We start from the raw sequence: 24,862 nt of genomic DNA, 5'->3' as shown, positions 1-24,862 counted from the left end.
GCCACCAGGAGTTCCGCAGGAATGAATTCTGCCAAAAAGCATGTGAGTCTGGAAGAGGACTCAGATGAGATCCCAGCCCTGGATGATACCGTAATTGTTGCCTTTCAGACCCTGACCAGGCTCCTGATTATGCGTCCTGAGCTCCCGAACCATGGAAACCGTACGTATCAGGGTTCTCCAGAGAAACAGAACCAATAGGATGTATAGATATATATATAAGAGGAAATTTATTACAGCAATTTGCTCACGTGGTTATGGAGGCTGTTTCCCACAATCTCCTGTGTGCAAACTGGAGAAACAAGAAAGTTGGTGGTATAATTCAGGTTGGTATAATAAGGAGGATATACTCATGGCAATTAAGAGTCCTCATTTCTCTAAGGGGTTGTGTGGTTGTAGATGGTATTTATACCTGCCTTCTTCTACTATCCATTCTGCGTTCACTTTGCCTTCAGCAAGCACCTCAGCCGGTCATGGTTCTCTACCTGGTAGGGTGACTCACACCTTCATTCTTGAAGGGTCTGGGCCATAAGTAGTCCTGCCTGGCTTGAGCTGCTTAATCACAGGGCGTGGAAATGCTAAGAGATGCCCTAAGGTACCTTCTGTATTCCAGATACACTCTTCTTTACCTCCATCGTGGAGTCCAATCTCCCCATGGTCATCTAGATCAATCACCAGAGAAACTCCCTCCCTTGCCTGTTGATTCAGAGGCATGAGGAATGCAAAGTGGCCTGGTGGCAGTCTTCACTTTCAGTTCAGTGGAATCATTGTTGTGTCTCCTGGTGGAAGCATTCCTCCTGTTGGAAGCAAGACCTCTAAGCCAGCAGAACAAAGTCACAGGAACTGGAAGCAAAAATTTTGTTAGGGGGTCACTAAGGGTAACAGTGAGTGGTACCACTACCATTTCTACCCCTTGATTCCTAGACCTGTGAGGCCTGGCTATCAGAGAAACAGCACCATATATTGGACACTGATTCAGAGAATATATAGTCTTCTGGAGAACCTTGACCCAGCCCTGAAAGGTATTGCCACCTAGCTGGTGCTGTAACTGAGTCTTCAAAAGGTCATTCCAGATACAAGTAGAGATCGTCATACTAAGCGAAATGTCAGAAAGAGAAAGACAAATACCACATGATATCACTTATATGTGGAATCTAAAATATGACACAAATGAACCTATCTATGAAACAGAAACAGAATCACACACATAGAGAACAGATTTGTGGTTGCCAAGGTGGAGGGGTTTGGGGGAGGAATAAAGTGGGAGGTTGGGGTTAGCAGGTGTAAACTTCTATATATAGAATGGATAAAAAACAGGGTCCTATTGTATAGCACAGGGAACTATATTCAATATCCTATGATAAACCATAAGGGAAAAGAATATTAAAAAACAGATGTATATATATGTATAACTGAATCATTTTGCTGTACAGCAGTAATTAACACAACATTATAAATCAACTATACTTCAATTAAAAAAAATAATAATAAAAGAAAAAAAGGCCATTCCACCATTCTATCAAGTCCGCTGCTTCAGGCTAGTGGAAGATATGGTAAGACCAGTGACTTCTGTGAGCATGGGCCCATTGTCACACTTATTTTGCCGTGAAGTGCATTCCTCGGTCTGAAGCAATGCTGTGTAGAATACGATAACAGCGGATAAGGCACTCTGTAAGTCCGCGGATGGTAGTTTTGGCAGAAGCATTACATGTAGGGAAGGCAAATCCATAGCCAGAGTGTCTATTACAGTAAGAACAAAATGTTGCCCCTCCCATGATGGAAGCAGTCCAATGTAATCAACCTGTCACCAGGTGGCTGGCAGATCACCCCAGGGGATGGTGTCACATGGGGGCTCAGTGTTGATCCCTGCTGCTGGTAGCAGAGCGAGGCTGGCCTCGATGAGTGGAAGCCCATGCGTAAGCTCCATCCCTGCCACCATGGCCGCTTTGTTCATGAGCTCGCCGGGAGATGACAGAGGTGGCTGGGGAGAGAGGCTGACTGGTATCCATAGGACAGGTTATCCTATCCCCTTGATTATTAAAATCCTCCTCTGCTGAGGTCATCTTTTGGTGAACATTCACATAGGACACAAATATAGTCTTATCCAGAGAGGTCTACTCACATACATCTGCCCCAAGTTTCTTTGTCGCCAAAGAAATTCATATGCCTTCCAAGTCCCTCACCATCCAACCAAATCATTGGCCACAGCCATGAATGGGTATATGATCACATCTGGCCATTTCTCCTGCCAAGAAAGTGAACAGCCAGGTGCGCTGTCTGAAGTTCTGCTCGCTGGGAAGATTGACCATCACCACTGTCCTTCAGGGATGTCCCAGAAAGGGACTCGTGTGCAGCTGTCCACTTTTGGGTGGTGCCTGCATATCACGTAGAACCATTTGTAAGCCAGACCTGAGTCTTTTTTCCTCTGTCAACTGATTGTAGGGAACTCCTCATGAGTCCAAGAGTACAGGCTGGGAGAGAGAAGGCAATGTAAGAGGAATGGGGACCATTGGCATTTGGGCCACTTCTTCATGTAACTTACCTGTGCCCTCAGGGCCTGCCCAGACCCGATCACATATATATTCAACCATCGTGTGACGATGGAGCATTGCCGTCAACTTTATGGCTCGGTGGGTCAGATGACACTCAGTTCACGATGCGTAGCTCAGGTCGTACGGTAATTTGGTGGCCCACGGTCAAGCACGCAGTCTCTACTAAAGCCCAGTAGCAGGCCAAGAGCTGTTTCTCAAAGGGAGGGTAGTTATCCATGGAAGATGGCAGGGTCTCGCTCCAAAATCCTAAAGGCCTGTGACACGATTCACACACAGGAGCCTGCCAAAGGCTCCAGACAGCATCCTTATCCACCACTGACGGTCGAGCACCACTGGATGTGATGGATCATAGGGCCCAAGTGGCAGAGCAGCTTGCACAGCAGCTGGACCTGGTGTAGGACCTCCTCTTGTTCTGGGCCCCAATCGAAACCAGCAGCTTTGGGGTCACGCCGCAAATGGGCTGAAGTAACTCACTCAAGTGAGGACTACTTTGCCTCCGATATACAGAGGCTCACTGGGCATTGCCTCTTTCTCGGTTATAGGAGAGGCCTTATCCTTCAACACAGAAGGCCTATCTTGACATGTTACACACAACTGTGTGCAATGTCACTGAGGTAGGAGGCCCCTGGAGTTTACTCGGCTTTCCTTCTCATCCTCTGACACGTGTCTTACCGATAAGTCTAAAGTAGTGCCCACTTCCTGCTTACAAGGTCTAATCAGCATAGTGTCACCAACGTGGTGGACCAACGTGACATCCTGTGAAAGGGAAGGGTGATCAAGATCGCTGTGGACTAAACTGTAACATAGCGTGGAGAGTTGATATACCCCTCCAGTAGGGCAGTGAAGGCTGAAAGCAAGCTGCTCTGGGGAGCTTTATGGACAGGTGAGGAGGAAAAGGCCAAGTCAATAGCTGCATACCAGGGACCAGGGGATGTGTAAATTTGCTCAAGCCATGCAACCATATCCACTACAGCAGCTTCAGTTGGAGTCACCACTTCGTTGTTCATGTTAATCCATTCTCATTCTCCAAGATCCATCAGTCTTCTGCACAGGCCACATAGGAGAGTTGAATGGGGACGTGATGGGAATCACAACCCCTTCAACTTTCAAGTCCTTGGTAGTGCTGCTAATCTCTGCAATCCCTGCAGGAATGGGGTATTGCTTTGACTTAATATTTTCCTAGGAAGAGGCAGTTTTAATGACTTCCATTGGCCTTTCCCACTACAATAGCCCTCACTCTGAAGGTCAGGGAACCAATGTGGGGATTCTGCCAGCTGCTAAGTATGTCTATTCCAATCCTGCATTCTGGAACTGGGGAAATAACCACAGGATGGGCTTGGGGACCTACTGGGCCCACTGTGAGATGGACCTGAGCTAAAACTCCATTGATGACCAGAACCCCATAAGCTCCTACTCTGACTGGAGGGCACCTGACATTTTTGGGTCTCTTGAAATCAATGCCTAGTCACAGCCAGTGTCCCTGAAAGGTCTGGTTATTCCCTGTTCCCCAGTGCATAGATGTTCTGGTAAAAGTGGTAAAAGGCTGTAGGTCCCTTTGGGGAAGGCTGGGAGAAAGATTAACAGTATACAGTTTTGGTCATGTACTGGGGTCCTTCCTCAAGGGGACCCAGACTCCCCTTCATTCAAAAGGTTCTGGATCTGTCAACCAGCTCAAGTTTGGGAATTGAGGGGGTGTGACTCTCTAGTTTTATAATTTGAGCTAGACTTTTGTTCACTTGACCTAGAACTTTTCTGCTTATACAGATGAAGAATCTAGTAGGCTTCCTATCTATTTCATGTCTAGTAACCCCATGATTAACTAGCCAACACCATAGGTCTGAGTCCTATGGCGAGTCAAAATATTCAGATTGCTGCTTTGACTCTGCTGTCCACTGCGGTAACTATGCCTGCCTGGCCTCTGGTGCCATGAAGCCAGAAAAACACTCCTTTGGGCCTTGAAGAGGCAAGCCATCATGTGTTCAATAGGAAATTATGCTGAAAAACCACGTGAGACTGGAAGAGGACTCAGATGATATCCCAGCCCTGAGGGATACCATGATTGCAGCCTTGTGAAACCCTGCCCAGGGCTGCAGCTATGCTTTGCTGGGTTCCTGAAGCATGGACACTGAAATAATAAATATTGTTGTTTTGTATTTGTGGTAACTTATTACACAGCATGGAAAACTATGAGAATATGGATAAATGTAATGAGAAGAAAAAGCAGGGATGATTCACACCCTGAATGCAATAATTGTAGCAACCTGATAGCCACAAATCCCTGAGAGTGCTTTAAACAGACCAATCATGGGTATTCTCTGGCGGTGCAGTGGTTAGGACTCTGCACTTTCACTGCTGAGCATGCAGGTTCAGACCCTGGTCGGGGAACTAAGATCCCACAAGCTTCAAGGCCAAAAAAAAAGTAAATAAAGTAAAATAAAATAAAAATACCAATCACATGCTATTAAAACGGTAGAAGTTAACTTATAACTGAGCATTTTATTTTATTTTTTTTTTTGCGGTACGTGGGCCTCTCACTGTTGTGGCCTCTCCCGTTGCGGAGCACAGGCTCCGGACACGCAGGCTCAGCGGCCACGGCTCACGCGCCCAGCCGCTCCGTGGCATGTGGGATCTTCCCGGACCGGGGCACGAACCCGTGTCCCCTGCATTGGCAGGCGGACTCTCAACCACTGTGCCACCAGGGAAGCCCATAAGTGAGCATTTTAAAACACTGGTATGCTAGTTTGAATGAAAAGATTACACACACTTTCTTTGTAAAGTTTCCACTTCCTCTTTGTAAAACAAAAAGGCAAACTATATGTGAATCAAGAATTTTATTAAGAGAATTTTATTAAAGTCAGTCAAACTGACATTCAATTATAAAAGGTGTTGACAAACAATTACTGATACACCAGAACTGAAGGAATATTGTACCTCTGAGGCCTTCTTGAGGAACTCACTGGAGAACAAGTTTCAAACAACAAAATGGAGACTTTGACATAAGGACTGGTGGTAAGCACTAAATATATAGTTATTTCTAGAACTAATACTAATTGAAGATTACAAGGGAGGGTAGTATGCTCCCTACTGTCGATGTCGATGTGCTCTGATACTGCAGGTATAGTATAACTATTTAAAAAATGAGGGAGGGACTTCCCTGATGGTCCAGTGGTTAAGACTCTGCACTTCCAACGCAGGGGGTGCGGGTTTGATCCCTGGTTGGGGAACTAAGATCCCACATGCCACATGGCCAAAAAAAAATTTTTTTTAAATAAAAAATAGGGCTTCCCTGGGGGTGCAGTGGTTGAGAGTCCGCCTGCTGTTGCAGGGGACACGGGTTCGTGCCCCGGTCCGGGAAGATCCCACACGCCGCGGAGCGGCTGGGCCCGTGAGCCATGGCCGCTGAGCCTGTGTGTCCAGAGCCTGTGCTCCGCAACGGGAGAGGCTGCAACAGTGAGAGGCCTGCGTACCGCAAAAAAAGAAAAAAAAAAAAAAAATAAGGGGAGGGCTTCCCTGCTGGCGCAGTGGTTAAGAATCCACCTGCCAATGCAGGGGACACGGGTTGGAGCCCTGGCCCAGGAAGATCCCCCACACCGCAGAGCAACTAAGCCCGTGTGCCACAGCCCTTGAGCCTGTGCTCTCGAGCCCGTGAGCCACAACTACTGAAGCCCGCATGCCACACCTTCTGAAGCCTGCGTGCCTCGAGCCCGTGCTCCACAACAGGAGAAGCCACGGCAGTGAGAAGCCTGCGCACCGCAATGAAGAGTAGCCCCCTCTCGCCACAACTAGAGAAGCCCCGCACTCAGCAATGAAGACTCAATGCAGCCAAAAATAAATAAATAAATAAAAGAAAAGAAAATAATGAGGGGAGAGCCTTCAAGGAGGTGGAGCTTAATTTTTCATCACTCGAACGTGGGCTATACTTAGTGACTTGCTTCCAAAGAGTAGTTTACGGAAAGGAGGTGGGGGGTAACTTTACAATTAATCACTACACTTAAATATGCATTTGTATATCTATTAAAAAGTCCTAGAAAGAATTACATACCCAATAGCAATAATCACGCCCCACTGCCTAGACTGTGATGTTTAAACACCACTTCCTAGTAACTGAAACCAGAGATTCTTAGAGAAATGACCAATTTGTGAAGCAGGAAACATACAAGAGGTGTTTAGAACATCTTGCCACACCAGAGAGCAAGATCGAAACAAAAAGAATCAGGAGTCAACCTGGAGATGCTCCTACTGGCTGCTAACATTATAAAGAGACAATTAGGCAGTAAGCAACTCCTGTTGGAAGAATACAACATCACACACAGTCCTACCAAAATAAAAAATCAAAAATGAACAGATCAAGACTCTGGATCCAGAGGACAGAGAATCACGTTTAACTCTACTATTAAGTACAATCGGCAAAAGTCAGACTGTGGGGAAAGGATTGACTTCCTTAACAAACAAATCCTAAGAGAAAAAGAACAGGAAGGCCACCTCTGATTAAAGATTTAAAAGGCATCTCAACAATGGAATATTACTCAGCCATAAAAAGATATGGAGTTATTTGTAGTGAGGTGGATGGACCTAGAGTCTGTCATGGAGTGAAGTAAGTCAGAAAGAGAAAATAAATACCATATGCTAAAACATATATAAGGAATCTAAAACAAAACAAAAAAAAGGTTCTGATAACCTAGGGGCAGGGCAGGAATAAAGATGCAGATGTAGAGAATGGACTTGAGGACAGGGGGAGGGGGAAGGGTAAGCTGGGACGAAGTGAGAGAGTAGCATGGACATATATACACTCCCAAATGTAAAATAGCTAGCTAGTGGGAAGCAGCTGTATCGCATGGGGAGAGCAGCTCGGTACTCTGTGACCACCTAGAGGGGTGGGATAGGGAGGGTGGGAGGGAGACACAGGAGGGAGGGGATATGGGGATATATGTGTACACATAGCTGATTCACTTTGTTATACAGCAGAGACTAACGCACCACTGTAAAGCAATTATACTCCAATAAAGGTGTTAAAAATAAATAAAAGGCATAGCAAAGACAATCAGAAAACAGGCAAGATGAACTGTAATGTTTAGACAGACATAACTGGTTATTAAAATCATAGAGAAATGCAAAACTACGATTGCAATAAATGTCAAGATAGAGGAGTCCATTAATGCCAGAGTTGATTTACTAAGATAAATCACATTTTGGGCCATAAAACATGTGTTAGAAAATTTAATAGAATAGAAATCATACAATGAATGTTTTCAGACCACAGTGAAATTAAACTAGAAACCAGTAAGAGGAAGATAACTGGAAAATTCAAAACTATTTGGAAATTAAATAACATACTTCTAAATAACACATGGGTCAAAGGAGTTTCAAGAGAAATTAAATATTTTTTGAACTAAATGAAATTGAAAATACAAATTTTCAAAATTTGTAGGGTGAAGTGAAAGCAGTGTTTTTTTTTGTTTGTTTTGATGTGGACCATTAAAAAAATATATATAATATTTATATTTTTTTGGCTGCGCCAGGTCTTAGCTGCGGCACACAGGATCTTCATTGGTTGGGGAACTAGATCCCACATGCTGCAACTGGGAGTCTGAATGCTGCAACTAAGAAAACAGTGTTTAGAAGTTTCTGGCTCTAAATACATAAATTAAAAAATGAAGAAAGATTGAAGATCAATAATCTAAGCTTCGGGCTTCCCTGGTGGCGCAGTGGTTGAGAGTCCGCCTGCCGATGCAGGGGACACGGGTTCGTGCCCCGGTCCGGGAGGATCCCACATGCCGTGGATCGGCTGGGCCCGTGAACCATGGCCGCTGAGCCTGCGCGTCCAGAGCCTGTGCTCCGCAACGGGAGAGGCCACAACAGTGAGAGGCCCGCGTACCGCAAAAAATAAATAAATAAAAAATCTAAGCTTCCACTTTAGGGAACCAGAGAAGGAATGGCTATTTAAACCTAAAACAAGCATAGAAGTTATAAAAATCACAACAGAAATCAATGAAATTGAAAACAGGAAATCAACAGACAAAATCAACAAAAACCAAAAGTTGGTTCTTTACAAATATTGACAAAACTCTAGCTAGACTAACCAAGGAAAAACAGAAGACACAAATTACTACTATCAGACATTGAAGAGGGAACTTTACTATTGACATTACAGGAATAAAAAGAAGCATAGGGGAATACTAGAAACAACTGTATGCCAACCAATTAGATAACTCAGATGAAATGAACAAATTCTTAGAAAGACACAAACTACGAAAACTGACTCATGAAGAAACAGAAAATCCAAATAGATCTATAAGAAATAAACGAATTAGCAATCAAAACACTTCCCACAAAGAAAATCCCAGGACCAAGTGACTTCACTGGTGAATTCTAAAAAACGTTAAGGAAGAGTTAATACAAACCCTTCACAAATTCTTCCAAAAGAAAGGACAGCAGGGAACATTCCCCATCTCATTCTGAGGGCTATATAACTCTAATAAAAAATAGACAAAGACATCACACACAAAAAGAAATGCACAGAATATCTTTAATGAATATATACTAAAAACCTTTAAAAAATTAGCAAATCAAGTCCATTAATAAAAAGGATTATACATCATGACCAAATGGGATATATCCAAAGAAACACGAAGTTGATTTAATATCTGAAAATCAATTAATGTAATACACTACACATCAATAGGATAAAGGACAAAAACCACATGATCATCTCAATAGATGTGGAAAAAGAATTTGACAAAATGCAACACCGTTTCATGATTAAAAAACACTCAACTAAGTAGGAATAGAAGGGAACTTAATCTCGTAAAGGGCATCTATGAAAAACTCATATTTAACACCATACTTAATGGTGAAAGACTAAATGCTTTTCCCCTAAGATCAGGAACAAGACAAGGATGTTTTCTCTCACCACATATGTTCAATATTTACTGAAAGAGGGAAGGAAGGGAGGGAGGGAGGGAGGGAGGAAGGGAGGGAGGAAGGAAAGAAGGAAGGAAGGAAGGAAGGAAGGAAGGAAGGAAGGAAGGGAAGGAAGGAGGAATGAATAAAAGGTGTGGAAGGAAGGAATAAAACACGTACAGACTGGAAAGAAAGAAGGAAAACTATCTCCCTTTGCATATGACAGGATCTTGACCTTGTACATATAAAATTCTAAGGAATACAGGAAAAAACTGTCAGAAGAAATAAACAAATTTAGCAAGTTTGTGGGAACACACAAAATCCAAACTGTATATACATAACTTCAAACTGTATTGTAGTGACATCAGGAAAGATGGCAGAGTGGAAAGCTCCAGGAATCTATCCCTCCACTGACCCAACCATCAGATTGCCAGGAACTGTCTGAAGCAACTACATGGTATAGCCAGTAGAGCAGACAAATATTTGCACCATCCAAGAGACAGCTGGATGAAGAGGCTGGTAAACTTTTGTCTATTTCGGCTTCAGTGAGATGGTGGCTGCTATCTATTCCTCAGTCTTAAGCCCTGGAGCTGGCAGCTATGGAAACAGCAGCCTACACACATTCCTGGTGTGGCGTGCTGGACCCAGAGTGGGTCATAAGGACTCTGTCCTTCAAAAGATGGGGTTGTGGGTTCTGATTTGATAAATGAGCAGCAGCCATGGAGGTGGGCCATTGTTTCAACCCATGGGCTGATGGGCTTCCTAGACATGAGTTTAAAGAGATAGGTTTTTTTCTCTCTTTTGAGAGCCATTTAAGGAAATCTCTGTCAGTACACTGGCTGACTGTAGAGACAACAGAAGAGAAACTTCAGTGAACATACACAACAAAGAATACATACTTTGCAAAAAATAGTATGGAAAAGCTACAGAAGGATGGCTCCAGCCATCAACAAAGAAAACTCAGCAATCCCTGATGAGTGGAAGTATTAGATTTCCAGAGAGTTACCACAACATGATACTCAGAGTATCCACTTCTCAACAAAAAATACAAAACATAAAAAGAAATAGAGAAGTACGGTCCAGTCACAGGAAGTAAAGAGTCTAAGGAAACTATCCCTGGGGAAGGCCAGATATTAGAATTATTAGTCAAAGGTGTTACAGCGACTATTTTAAACGTGAATCAGCTAAAGGAAACCATAAACAAAGAACTAAAGGAAATTAGTAAGGTGACATCTGAACAAAATGAGAATATCAATAAAGGGATGGAAACTATAAAGGGCAATGAAAAAGAAATTCTGGAGCTGAAAAGTACAATAACTGAAATGAAACACAGAGGGATTCAAAAGTAGATCAGAACAAGTAGAAGAAAGAATCAATGAATTTGAAGATTAGATATTAAGAAATTAACCAATCTGAGGATAAAAATAATGAGGAAAAAATAATGAAGAAAAGTGAACGGAGTCTAAGGGACCTGTGGGATACCATCAAGAAGAACAACATATACATTATAGGAATCCCAGAAAGAGAAGACAGAAAGGGGCAGAAGAAATACTTGAAGAAATAATGGCTAAAACTTCCCAAATCTGATGAAATATATGAATACACACCTCCAAGAAGCTCAACAAACCCCAAACGGTAAACTTAAAGAGATCCACATCTTTTTAAGGAATACATTATAGTCAAACTGCTAAAACTCAAAGAGAGAATCTTCAAAGCAGCAAGACAGAAGTGACTCCTCATGTACAAAGGATCTTCAGCAGGGTTAACAGCAGATTTCTCGTCTGAAGCCATGAAGATCAAAAGGCAATGGGATGACATTCTTAAAATACTGAAATAAAAAAACTGTCACCTAAAAATTCTGTATCTGGCAAAACTATCTTTCAAGAATGAAGAAGAAATTAAGACATTTCCAGATAAACAAAAGCTGAGGATGCTCTTTACCAGTATATATGCCTTACAAGAAATCCTAAAATGGGGACTTCCCTGGTGGTCCAGTGGTTAAGACTCCACTATCCCAATGCAGGGGGCCCGGGTTTGATCCTTGGTGAGGGAACTAGATCCCACATGCTGCAATGAAAAGACCCAGTGCAGCCAAATAAATATTAAAAAAAAAAAAAGAAATCCTAAAATGAGTTATTCAGACTGAAATGAAAGAACACTAGACAGTAACTCAAAGACATAAGAAAATATTAAAAAACAGTAGTGAAGGTAACTTCATAGGTAAGTAAAAAGCCAGTATTACTGTACTTCGGGTTTAGTTTATATTTATAATACCTCCCTTTTCTTTTACATACATACATATATATATATATGTGAGTGTATGTGTGTGTGTGTGTGTGTGTGTGTGTGTGTGTGTGTGGCTGTGTTGGGTCTTCGTTGCTGCGCGCAGACTTTCTCTAGTTGCGGTGAGCAGGGGCTACTCTTCACTGTGGTGTGTGGGCTTCTCCCTGAGGTGGCTCCTCTTATTGCGGTGCACAGGCTTCAGTAGTTGTGGCAAGAGGGCTCAGTAGTTGGGGTTCACAGGCTCAGCTGTTCCTCGGCATGTGGGATCTTCCTGGACCAGGGATCGAACCTGTGTCCCTTGCACTGGCAGGCAGATTCTTAACCACTGCACCACCAGGGAAGTCCCAATGTCTCCCTTTTCATATATGATTTAAAAGAAACATGCATAAAATAATTATAAATCTATGGTAATGGGTATATAATGTATAAAGATGTAATCTGTGACAATAATAACATAAAGAGGGAAAGGAGGAGATATACAGGAGCAAAGCGTTTGTATACTATTAGAACTATTATTCAAAGCATATTATCATAATTTTATGATGTTAATTGTAATCCCCGTGATAACTCCCAAGAAAATAACTTTTAAAATATACAGAAAAAGAAAGAAGGGAATCAAAATGGTACACTGCAAAACTAACTTACTACAAAAATGGCAGTAATGGAGGAAATGAGGAATAAAAAACATGGAAGATACACAGAAAACAAATAGCTAAATGACATAAGTAAACCCTTCTTTATCAGTAATCACATTAAATGTAAGTGCTTTGGACTGGACATTTGTGTCCTCCCAAAGTTCATCTGTTGAAATCCTAACCTCTGATGTATTAGGAGGTGGGGCTTTTGGGAGGTAGTTAGGTCATGAGGTGGAATCCTCATGAATAGGATTAGTGTCCTTATAAGATGAGACACGAGAGAGCTTGCTTCCTCTCTGCTCTCCCCCATGTGACGATACAACAAGAAGACACTCACTGCAAATCAGGAAGAGTGGTCTCACCAGTCATCAGGCATGCCGGCACCCTGATCTTGGACTTCCCAGCCTCCAGAACTGTGAGAAATAAGTCTGTTGTTTAAGCCACCCAGTCTATGGTATTCTGTTACAGCAGCCTGAATTAGGATAACATGTAAGTGGTAAGGAGATTGAATTAGTAATGAAAAACCTCACAACAGAGAAAATCCCAGAACCAGATGGCTTCACTGGTGAATTATACCAAACGTTTAAAAAAGAATCAATACCAATTATTCACAAATTCTTCCAACAAACTGAAGAAGAGGAAAACACTTTCTAACTCACTCTATGAAGTCAGAATTACTTTGATACCAAAACTATACAAAGGCACTACAAGAAAAGAAACAACAGATGAAAATCTTTATGAAGATAGATGCAAACACCCAACAGAATACTAGCAAGCCAAATTCAGCAGCATATGAAAAGGACCATCCCATGACCAAGTGGGATTTATTCCTGGAACGCAAGTATGGTTTGACATATTAAAATTAACCAATGTAGTAAATCACATTATTAGAAAGAAGGAATAAAACCACATGATCATTCCAATTGTTGCAGGAAAAGCATTTAATAAAACTCAATATAAAAACACTCAATAAACCAGGTATATAGCAGGGAAATTCCTGAACACAATAAAAGTCATATGGGGAAACCCCACAGCTAACATCATATTCAATTGTGAAAGACTGAGAGCTTTTCCTCTAAGATCAGGAACCAGGCAACAGTGCCACCTTTCACCACTTCCATTCAACATAGTTCTGGAATTTCAAACCAGAGCAATTAGGAAAGAAAAACAGATAAAAGGCATCCAAATTGGAAAGGAAGAAGTAAAGTTCTCTCTGTATGCATATGTTATGGTTTGACATGTAAAAAAACCTAATGATTCCACAAAAAACTGTTAGAGCTAATAAATTCAGCAAACCTGAAGGATACATACAAAATCAACACACAAATCAGTTGTATTTCTATATACTTGCAATGAACAAGACAAAAGCAAATTGTAAAAGCAATTCAATTTACAATAGCATCAAAAAGAATAACGTACTTCGCAATGTAAAATGATGCAGCCACTATGGAAAGCAGTTTGGTGGTTCCCCAGAAAGCTAAACACAGAATTATCATATGATTCAGAAATTGCACTCCTAGATACATATCCAGAGGAACTGAAACCAGGCACTTGAACAGAGACTTATATGCCAATTTTCGTTATAGCATTATTTATAATAGGCAAAATTTATAAACAATCCATGTGTTCACCAGTAGATAAATGGATAGAATAAAATGTGCTATGTACATATAACAGAATATTATTCAGACGTAAAAAGGAAAGAAGTTCTGATGCCTGCTACAACCTGGATGAAACTTGAAAAGCTCATGTTGAGCAAAATAATGCAGACACAAAAGGACAAATATTGTATGATTCCATTTACACGAGGTACCTGAAAATAGGCAAATCCACAGAGACAGAAAATAGTTTTGAGAATACCAGTGGCTGGGGAAGGGGGAATGAGGAGTTACTGCTTAATGGTTACAAAGGGGTAATGAAAACATTTTGGAAATAGTCGTGGTAAAGTTTGCATAATATTGTGAATGTAATTAATGCCACTGAACTGTATAGTTAAAATGGCAAATTTTATGTTATGTATTTACTACAATTAAAAAATTAATAATGTAATATATCAAAAACCAATGAATTATATACTTTAAATGGGTGAGCTGTATGGTATATGAATATTTGTCAAGCTGTTTCAAAATAAATAAATAATAAGTACAATATTTTAAAAATCAATTGCATCTCTATAGTAGCAATAAGCAAACAAAAAATGAAACCAAGAAAGCTGTTCCAACTACTCAGCCATAAAAAAGAATAAAATTTTGCCATTTGCAACAACATGGATGGACTTGGAAAGTATTATGCTTAGTGAAATAAGCCAGACAAAGACAAATACTGTATGATATCACTTACGTGTGAAATCTAAAAAATAAAACGAACTAGTGAATATAGCAAAAAGACGAAAATAGACTCACAGACACAGAGAACAAACTAACGGTTACCAGTGGGGAGAGGGAAGAGGGGGGCAAGATAGGGGTAGGGGGTTAAGAGCTAGAAACTATTATGTATAAAATAAATAAGCTACAAGGATATATTGTACAACACAGGGAATATAGCCAATATTTTATAAGTGTATGAAGATAGCCTTTAAAAATTGTAAACCATTATGCTGTACACGTGAATACTGTAAATCAATTATACCTCAATAAAAAATTATAAAATAAAAAAATAAAGCTAATCAAAGGGGCCTGCCACAAATATTTTTGCTACATAGACCAGACCGCAACATTTTTCCTACACTTACTAATGCCAGTAATTATGTGTCAATGGCAGGAAGCTGTAATGACATGAAGAATCTACTACAATAAGGATTATGTCTTATTAAAATCTGTAATAACCAAGGGGCACAGAAAAAAACTGTCTTCCTCTGGGCCTGACTGTATTTCTGCTTGAATGTGTTAAGTGAGTTGTATAATAAATTAACAATAGTTAATATTAAAAAAATAAAGCTATTCCATTTACAGTAGCATAAAAATAATAAAAGTTAGGAGTGAGTTTGACAAATGAAAAACTTTTACTCTGAATATTATAGAACAATTGAAAGAATTTAAGTTAGAAGTAAATAAATTCTAAAATCAGTCCAGGTACACAGATCAGAAGACTTCATATTAAGGGGGGCAAATTTTTCCAAATTTATCTATAGATTCAACACAATACCTATAAAAATCCCAGATGACTTCTTTGCAGAAATTGACAGGCTGTTCATAAACTCACCTGGAAATGCAAGGGGCCCAGGACAGCCAGAACAATATGGAAAAAGAGTTCCAAAATGTAGAACTCACAATTTCAAAACTTATGGCAAAGTTTTAGTAAACAAAACAGTGTGGTAGTGGCCTAAGTCTAGACCAAGGAATAGAATTGAGAATCCAGAAATAAGCCTTCACAAATACAACTCACTTATCTTTGACAGATTGCCAGGACAATTCAATAGTGAAAGAATAGTCTTTTCAACAAATGGTGGTGGGAACACTGGCTAGGCATGTGCAAAAGAATGAAGTTGGATAAAAGTCCTAGAAGAGAACACAGGCAAAACATTCTCTGACATGAGTCATAGCAATGTTTTCTTAGGTCAGTCTCCCAAGGCAATAGAAATAAAAGTAAAAATAAACAAATGAGACCTTACAAATCAAACTTACAAGCCTTTGTACAGCATAAACAAAACCATAAACAAACCAAAAAAACCATAACATAACCATAACTATAAACAAAACAAAAAGACAACCTATGGACTAGGACAAAATATTTGCAAACAATGTGACCGACAAGGGCTTAATTTCCAAAACATACAAACAGCTAATACAATTCAATAACAAAAAAACAAATTACTCCATCAAAAAATGGGCAGAAGACCTAAATAGGCATTTCTCCAAAGAAGACATATATGGCCAACAGGCACATGAAAAGATGCTCAACATTGCTAATTATTAGATAAATGCATATCAAAACTACAATGAGGTACCAACTCACACTGGTAGGAATGGTCATCGTTAAAAAGTCTACAAATAACAAATGCTGAACAGAGTGTGGAGGATGTGGGTGTGTACACTGTTGGTGGGAATGTAAATTAGTGCAGCCGCTATGGAAAACTGTATGGAAGTTCCTCAAAAAACTAAAAATAGAATTGCCATATGATCCTGCAATCCCACTGCTGGGTATACACCTGGAGAAAACTATAATTCAAAAAGATACATGCATCACAATGTTTACAGCAGCACTATTTACAATAGCCAAGACATGGAAACAACCTAAATGTCCATCAGCAGATGAATGGATAAAGAAAATGTGGTATATACCATAATTCCACAATGGAATATTACTCAGCCATTAAAAATGAATGAAATAATGCCATTTGCAGCAACATGGATGGACCTAGAGATTTTCATACTAAGTGAAGTCAGACAGAGAAAGACAAATACCATATGGTATCACTTTTATGTGGAATCTAAAATATGACACAAATGAACTTATCTACAAAAGAGAAACAGACTCAGACAAAGAGAACACACTTGTGGTTGTTGTGAAGGGGGAGGGATGGATTGGGAGTTTGGGATTCGCAGATGCAAACTATTATATATAGAATGGATAAACAACAAGGTCCTACTGTAGAGCACAGGGAACGATATTCTATATCCTATGGTAAACCATAATGGAAAAAAATCTGAAAAAGAATATATGAATGTATAATTGAATCTCTTTGCTCTACAGTAGAAATTAACATAACATTGTAAATCAACTATACGTCAATAAAAAAAAAAAAGAATGAAGTTGGACTCCCTACATCACATCAGATGCAAAAATTAACTCAAAACAGATTAAACTCCTAAACAGGAGTAATGGCTATAGGGCGCAGGGCTTGTTTTGGGGGCAATGAAAATACTCTAAAATTGACTGTGGTGATGGATGCACAACTCTGTGAATATAGTAAAAGTCATGGCATTTCACACATAAAGTAGGTGAATCGTATGTTATGTGAGTTGTATCTCAATAAATATTTTAAAAAATGAGATGAAAGATTATCACTACTGTACCTACAGACATGGAAAGAATAATAAAGGAACACTAGGAACAGCTCCATGCCCACAAATAACTTAGACAAAATGTTCCAATTCCTTGAAAGACAGAAACTACCAACACTGACACAAGGAGAGAGACAATCTGAATAGGCCTATGGCTATTTAAAGAATTGGATCAATAATTAATCATTTCCCAAAAAAGAAAAGTACCAGGTCCAGATGTTTTTACTGCTGAATTTGACCAAACATTTGAGGAAGAAATTGTACCAATTCTCTACAATCCCCTCCCGAAAAGAGAACAGAGAGAACATTCCCTAACTCATTCTATTACCAAGACACTGAAACCAGACTTAAGGCATGTACGAAAAAGAAAGCACAGAGCAGTATCTCTCATGAACACAGATGCAGCTAAGTGTTGGCAAACTGAATCTAACTATGTGTAAAAGGAATTATACACCATAATGAAGTGGGATTTATTTCAAGTGTGCTGGTTTGACTGGCTGGTTCAATAGTAAAAAATTAATGTAATCTATCATACCAACATGCTAAAGAAGAAAACTCATATGATCATATTAGTGATGCAGAAGAGCATATGACAAAATCCACCATTCATTCTATGACTGAAAACTCTCAGCAAACTAGGAAGAGGGGAGAACTTCAACTTGATAACGAACATCTACAAAAAAACCCTGCCGCTAATGTCATACTTAATGATGAGAAACTGAACACTTTACCCTTATGACTGGGAACAAGGCAAGGATATTCCCTCTTACCACTCCTACTCAACACCTTACTGGAAGGCCTACCTAGTGCAATAGATAGGAAAAGGAAATAAAACCTAAACAGATTGAGAAAGAAGAAATAAAACTGTATTTGTTCACAGATGGAATTACTGTTTACATAGAAAGTCCTGAAGAATCAACAAAAAAACTTCTGTGAATACAACAACATCACAGCACACAAGGTTAACAATATATAAATGTGGACTGCTTTCCCATATAACAACAGAAAACAATCAGAATTTGAAATAGAGAATTCCCTGGTGGTCCAGTGGTTAGGACTCCATGCTTTTACTGCTGAGGGCCCAGGTTCAATCCCTGGGGTTGGGAAACTAACGTGCCGCAAGCAATGCGGTGTGGAAAAAAAAAAAAAAAAAGTACCATTTACAATAGCATACACACAAAAATGAAATAATTAGGTATAAATCTAATGATGTACAGGCTCTACATGAGGAAAACTACAAGACTGATGAAAGAAATCAAATATCTAAATAAATGAGGAGACAGTCCATGTTCACAGACTAGAACACTCAACATTATTAAGATGTCAATTCCTTCCCAACTTGATCTTAGATTTATGTAATCCTAGTCAAAATTCCAGCAAGCTGTTTTATAGATATTAACAGATTCTAAGATTTATATGAAAAGACAAAAGACCTAGAATAGCCAACACAATACTGAAGAACAAAGTCGGGGAACTCATACTCTCAACTTAAAAACTTACTGTAAAGCTACAGTAATCAAAACAGAGTGGTAAACCCCCCCCCCCAAAAAAAAAAACCAGCGTGGTACTGGCAAAAGAATAGACAAGTAGATCAATGGGACAGAATACAGAGCTCAGAAATAGACTTCCACAAATACAGTCAACTGATCTCTGGCAAAGGAGCAAAGGCAATTTAATTAAGAATAGTCTTTTCAACAAATGATTATGGAACAATTGGACATCCATGTTCAAAAAAAACCCCGAAAACCAAAACCCAAAAGACTTTACACAGACCTTACGACTTTCAAAATAATTATCTCAAAATTGATAATTATAGCCTAAATGTAAAACACAAAACTATAAAACCACTATGACAAAACATAGGAGAAAACCTAGGTGACCTTGGGTTTGGTGATGAGTCTTTAGCTATTATCCAAAAGCACAATTCATGAAAGAAAAAACTGATGTTGTACTTTATTAAAATTAAAAACTGCTCTTCAAAAGGTACCATTTATTAAGTAAATGGCAACATAAGCTACAGACAGGGAGAAAATATTTGCAAAACACACATCTGAAAGAGGACTGGTATCAAAAATATATAAGGAACTCTTAAAACTCAATCAGAAAACAAACAAGCTAATGAAAATATGGGCAAAGATCTGAACAAATACTTCATCAAAAATGATATGAAGATGGCAAATGAGCATTTGAAAAAAAGCTCAACACCGTATCGTTAGGGAACTGCAAATGAAAATAATGAGAAACCACTACACACCTGTTCGAATGGCTAAAATCTAAACACTGACAACACTAAATATTGACGAGGATGTGAAGCAACAGGAACCCTCACTCATTGCTGGTGGGACTGTAAAATGGTACAGCTGCTTTGGAATATAGTTTGGAAGTTTCTTACAAAACTAAACATGGTTTTACCTTATGACTCAGCAATCACACTCCTAGGTTTTTACTCGACTGATTTAAACCTGAGATTCCACACGAGAAGCTGCATTCAAATGTTCACAGCAGCTTTACTCGTAATAGTCAAGAGCTGGAAGCACCAAGATGTCCTTCAGTGGGGAAATGGGTAAACAGACTGTGGCATAGTCACACGGCGGTAAAAAGAAACAACTTAGGATACATTTAACACATGGAAGAACCTCAAATTATGTTGAGCAAAAGAGCCAGACACAAATAAGTACATACTGTGTGATTCTATTCACACGAAATTCAAGAACAGACAAAACTAATGGGTGTGGGTGGGAGGACACAGGTGTACTTGACTACAAAGGAGCTCCTTCTGAGGTTACAGTAATGTCATGTATCTTTATCTGGATGTTAGCCACGGTTGTATATGTGTGTCAAGATGCACAAATCTGTAAATTTAAGATTTGGGTATTTTACTCTCTGTAATTACATCACAATAAAACTGATTATTTGGGAGGGAAAAGTCAAGATAGTGGTTATTTTAGGGAGAGGTAGAGCGCTGTGATTGGGATAGAGCATTCTGTGACTAGCAAAGTTCTATTTCTTACTCTGGGGGACCATTTAAAAGTTGTTCTTCTTTTAAGAACTTATAAAGCTATACATTTGTTTCATGTACTTTTCTTTACCTGTGCTGTATTTTACTATAAAAAAGTACAAAAACTTAACATCCTTTCAAAGGTGTCCATTTCATCACAGGTTGGGCTGGACTATATAACCTCTAAATAACTTCTAAACTCTAAAACTGTGTGATTCTATATTATTACTATGATAAAAAATCAATGAAAATATTCTAAAGCATTTTCTATTTAATGATCTTTTGAAATACCCAGGTTTAAGAAAATAATATGAAAGATTTTCTAGACCAAGCAGATGGATTAAAACTTTTTCCCCAGGGACTTCCCTGGTGGTCCAGTGGCTAAGACTCCCCGCTCCCAAGGCAGGTGGCCTGGGTTCAATCCCTGGTCAGGGAACTAGATCCCCACGCCGCAACTAAGAGTTTGCACGCCGCAACTAAGACATGACTCAGCCAAATAAATAAATAAATATTAAAAAACAAAACAAAACAAAAACTTTTCCCCCCAGATTTATGTTTAATTTTCTACTGTAAAGAACAGAAACCATATCGACGTCCTACCTCAAATATATTTCTAATTCTTTCTCATCTTTAAGTATGTGATTGATAGTTTTCTGGACCAAGAGCCACTGGGTGTCTGGACTTCTCAGCACTATCTCCTGGTCATAAATCCCTGGAAAGTACAACCAACATAAAATCACCAATTAAGGTGTGTACTGACGTTTATCCATACAAAGAACAGAAACGTACAAAGTAGCTGTGTCTGTAATAACCAAAATCTAATAACCTGAATGTCTTTCTACAGGTGAATGCAGAAACAACTTGTGGAAGGAGTATCCATATCCATACAATGGAATGCTTGCTACTCAGCAGTAAAAAGCAATGAACTATTGAAACAAGCCACATGAGCAAATCTCAGCATCAATTTCCATTATGCTGAGTAAAAGAAGCCAGACTCCCTCCCTCAAAAAAGAATATACTGTGTGATTTCGTTCAAATGAAATTCCAGAAAATGCAATCTAGAGTGACAGAAAGCAGATTAATCTTGCCTGGAGATGGGGGGTGGTGAGGCAGGGAGGGGTGAGAGGCAAGAAATCACAAAGAGGCACAAGGAAAATCTGGGGTCTGATATCTTCACTCTCTTCATCGTGGTGATGGTTTCATGGGCATGTATGTATGTAAGATCTTATCAGACTGTATACTTTAAGGTGCTTTGTTTTTAAATAATGCTGTAGACACATATAATTCATCTCCCCCTCCACCCTCTCCTATCTTCTGATCATACTGTCCTCATAAGGCGAGGGAAAACAGAAAACACCACCGTTCTAACCTGCACTGACAGCAAAGTTTGTACTGACAATCTTCCTTTGACCAGGGTTATCAAAGTTTTGTTTAAACAGAGGTAACAATTCTTTGAGACAGAATAGGTCTATAAAGCAGGATCCAAAGTACCTGGGTCCTGTCCTTCAGAGCCAGCACATCACATATACCTGGGCAATATGCACAGATGAGAAATGGAGGCAAGGAGCCCTGTGCTAGCACAGGCACCATACTGCACACAACACTAAACCGGCATCGTCTAGTACACAGTCAGTAATATCTTCAGGTTGAAACACTCTAGTGAAGCAGCCTTGCCTGTTCCGAGGACCTCTTTAGCTTATGCTATGCAGGCCATGTGGCCTAACCGGGGGAAGGCTGAAAGCCTGCTTTGCTTCTCTCTTCCCCAATCCTACAACAGATGAGAGTTTACCATTCCAGTTCGAGGAAGGCTGTCCCAGGAGGGCCATCTCTGGTGCCAAAGACTGGATCACTTGGCATAGACTCCTGTCTCAGATCTATGCAGGTCAAGGCAAAAAGCGAGGCTGGGCTTCTCACTTGAGCTAGTTCACAGGAAGCAACCTTGTAAAGAAACTCCACTCTCCTGGAAGCTCTACCCCTAACTGTCCTATAACATGACCAATTTCTATCTGCAGTGGGATACAATGTAGTCTCGTATTTAAGATAACCAAAAGCCAACAGGCTTCACCATCTGTGACATCTTCAAGATACGAGGGTAAGTGGAACTCTATGTGGAACAACAAAACTTTAACAGAGTAGACTCAACAACGTGAGAGAAACTACAGTAGGGTAAACACGCGAGCGACGTGCAGTACAGCACTGATTAACTTACAAAAAGATGTAAACTGCTTCTGTACAAAAACCTCTTTGAGTCCTTTATTAACGTTTGGAGATGTGTGGTACATACAATTAACAGCATCACACCAGCTACAGAAGTACAGGTAACCAAGAATGTACTTCAGAACAAAGATCTCAGAGCAACTTATGGTGTTGCCTGCTCCGAACCTCCACAAAAACCCAACTCTGACACACGCAGGACAGACAATATAACAATTTCACTTTGAAATGGTTCTTTAAAAAAATGACAAGAATCGATAGTTCAAACCCTTTAAAGTGAGATGTGGCAGGTCTCTCGGTGCCATGGCACTGCTTTAGAAGGCCAGCGTGGGCATCTGAAGGTCAGAGTAAGGACCGACTGGGGTGAAGGGAAGAGGTTCGATTTTCAGCGTAGAGAGAGAACAGATGGTCTGAGTGGATACTTTCAGTCCAGGCTCAGTATGGGTCCTGCAGGAATCCAGCAGATAAATACAGTTTATCAACTGGAAGGCCGAAAAACGCCAGCCAGTCACTTGTGTCACTGATTCCAACTGGGAGACACTGATGCATCAGGAATCATGTACGACATGGTAAGTCTAAGAGGGAGACGCCTGAAAGAAAGACTGGAGCCCACTGTGTCAGATCAGCTCTGATCCTTCCGTGTCACTGGATGCTATGGGCCCGTCTGCTTTCGAGCGTGAGTTAAGGAACGCCTTCTTAATTTCAATGTTCTGCTTTGAAAATAACCAAAGCCCTCCCCCACCCCCAACACCATTCTTCATAAATTCTGTTTCCAAAGTCCTGATTCGGGGTCTAGACTTTTTCCTTTCGCTTCAATTTTGACACCTTCTTGACAGTCCCATTCTTATTTAGAAGCTTCAGGACACGATCTTTGTGATCTAAAACCTTAAGCATGGAGTCTCTGGCCTCACTGATTTGATCCATCACAAGTTTACACCTCTGCATATTCCCCTGAAACAAAAGACATCACATCGTCAGTAAGTAATCTTCGAAACAATGTGGCTTTTAAAGAACTTCTCACCTTTGGATTGAGCCATTTTGAGGCTTTCACACAGAAAAAATGTTTTAGTGTTTCTTGATAATGCAGGCTGAAGTAACAGGTTTTTACTAAAGACATTAGTGGACGAGAGAGGGAAAGGGAGAAGTAAGGAGAGGGAAAGGACTCCTTCAAACCTGTATTAGTTCGTTTATTCGGTGTAAATCATCATCAGTTGCTGCTTTTTTCTTTGGGATGATCCCTTCTTGTAGGTTGGTGAGTCTTTCATAAACATCGTGTTCTAGATTTGTCTGCAACAAACAAGAGGGAGGGCGTCATGACCTCGGAGATACTTTTGTCAAACTCAGGCAAACAACCCACCCTGAATCACCTGTGTAAACTGGTATCGGATCTGTTTGGGTGATAAAATCATTTCTCCCAATGACTAAGATGCAGTAAAGAAAATTGATCAACAATTTACATTACAATTTGCCGTAATTCAGAGTCCATCTTCCAGGATAACTTTTGTTTTAAAATTAGTTTATTTATTTTTGGCTGCATTGGGTCTTCGTTGCTGCACACGGGCTTTCTCTAGTTGCAGTGAGTGGGTGCTACTCTTTGCTGGGTGTGTGGGCTCTAGGCACTCAGGCTTCAGTAGTTGTGGCTCACTGGCTCTAGAGCGCAGGCTCAGGAGTTGTGGCGCACAGGCTTAGCTGCTCCGCGGCATGTGGGATCTCCCCGGACCGGGGCTCGAACCCGTGTCCCCTGCATTGGCAGGTGGATTCCCAACCACTGTGCCACCAGGGGAGCCCCCAGGATAACTTATTTATTTGTTTGTTTGTTTGGTCGCACCACATGGCATGTAGGATCTTAGCTCCTCGACCAGGGATCAAACCCGTGCCCCCTGCAGTGGAAGTGCAGAGTCTTAACCACTGGGAAGTCCAAGGATAACTTTTAAATTCTGCCAGGAATTCACAATCCCTCTGAAAAACAAGTCTATAAGTTTCAGAGAAATATGCTTTTATGCTACATAAAAAAAACTAGCCATGGCACTACTTTAAAAACAATACTCATAAAAGACAATGTTCTTCAGATCATTGCTACTCCAAAGATGGAAAGACTTTGTGAGGTTATTTTTTTTATTTTTATATTTTTGCGGTACGTGGGCCTCTCACTGTTGTGGCCTCTCCCATTGCGGAGCACACGTGCAGGCTCAGTGGCCATGGCTCACGGGCCCAGCCACTCCACGGCATGTGGGATCTTCCCGGACCGGGGCACGAACCCGTGTCCCCTGCATTGGCAGG

The 24,862-nt window shown here is 40.4% G+C and overlaps 1 protein-coding gene across 4 annotated transcripts in view; it reads right to left on the bottom strand.

Annotated features, from left to right (window-relative positions):
- Positions 1–23,374: 23,374 nt before the first annotated feature.
- SAP130 (Sin3A associated protein 130) overlaps positions 23,375–24,862 on the bottom strand; it is a 74,201-nt gene continuing 72,713 nt past the window's right edge. For all 4 annotated transcript variants that reach the window (XM_065880575.1, XM_065880572.1, XM_065880573.1 and 1 more), the window contains 2 exons: positions 23,756–23,869; positions 23,375–23,533 (listed from right to left, as the gene is read on the bottom strand). In XM_065880575.1, the coding sequence (XP_065736647.1) occupies positions 23,375–23,533; positions 23,756–23,869 (273 nt within the window). The remainder of the gene's footprint in view (positions 23,534–23,755; positions 23,870–24,862) is intronic.

Source organism: Phocoena phocoena, chromosome 7, assembly GCF_963924675.1.
Source record: "Phocoena phocoena chromosome 7, mPhoPho1.1, whole genome shotgun sequence".
NCBI lineage: Eukaryota > Metazoa > Chordata > Mammalia > Artiodactyla > Phocoenidae > Phocoena > Phocoena phocoena.
Note: the sequence above shows the minus strand (reverse complement) of the source record. Positions and strands in the feature narration are given on the sequence as shown.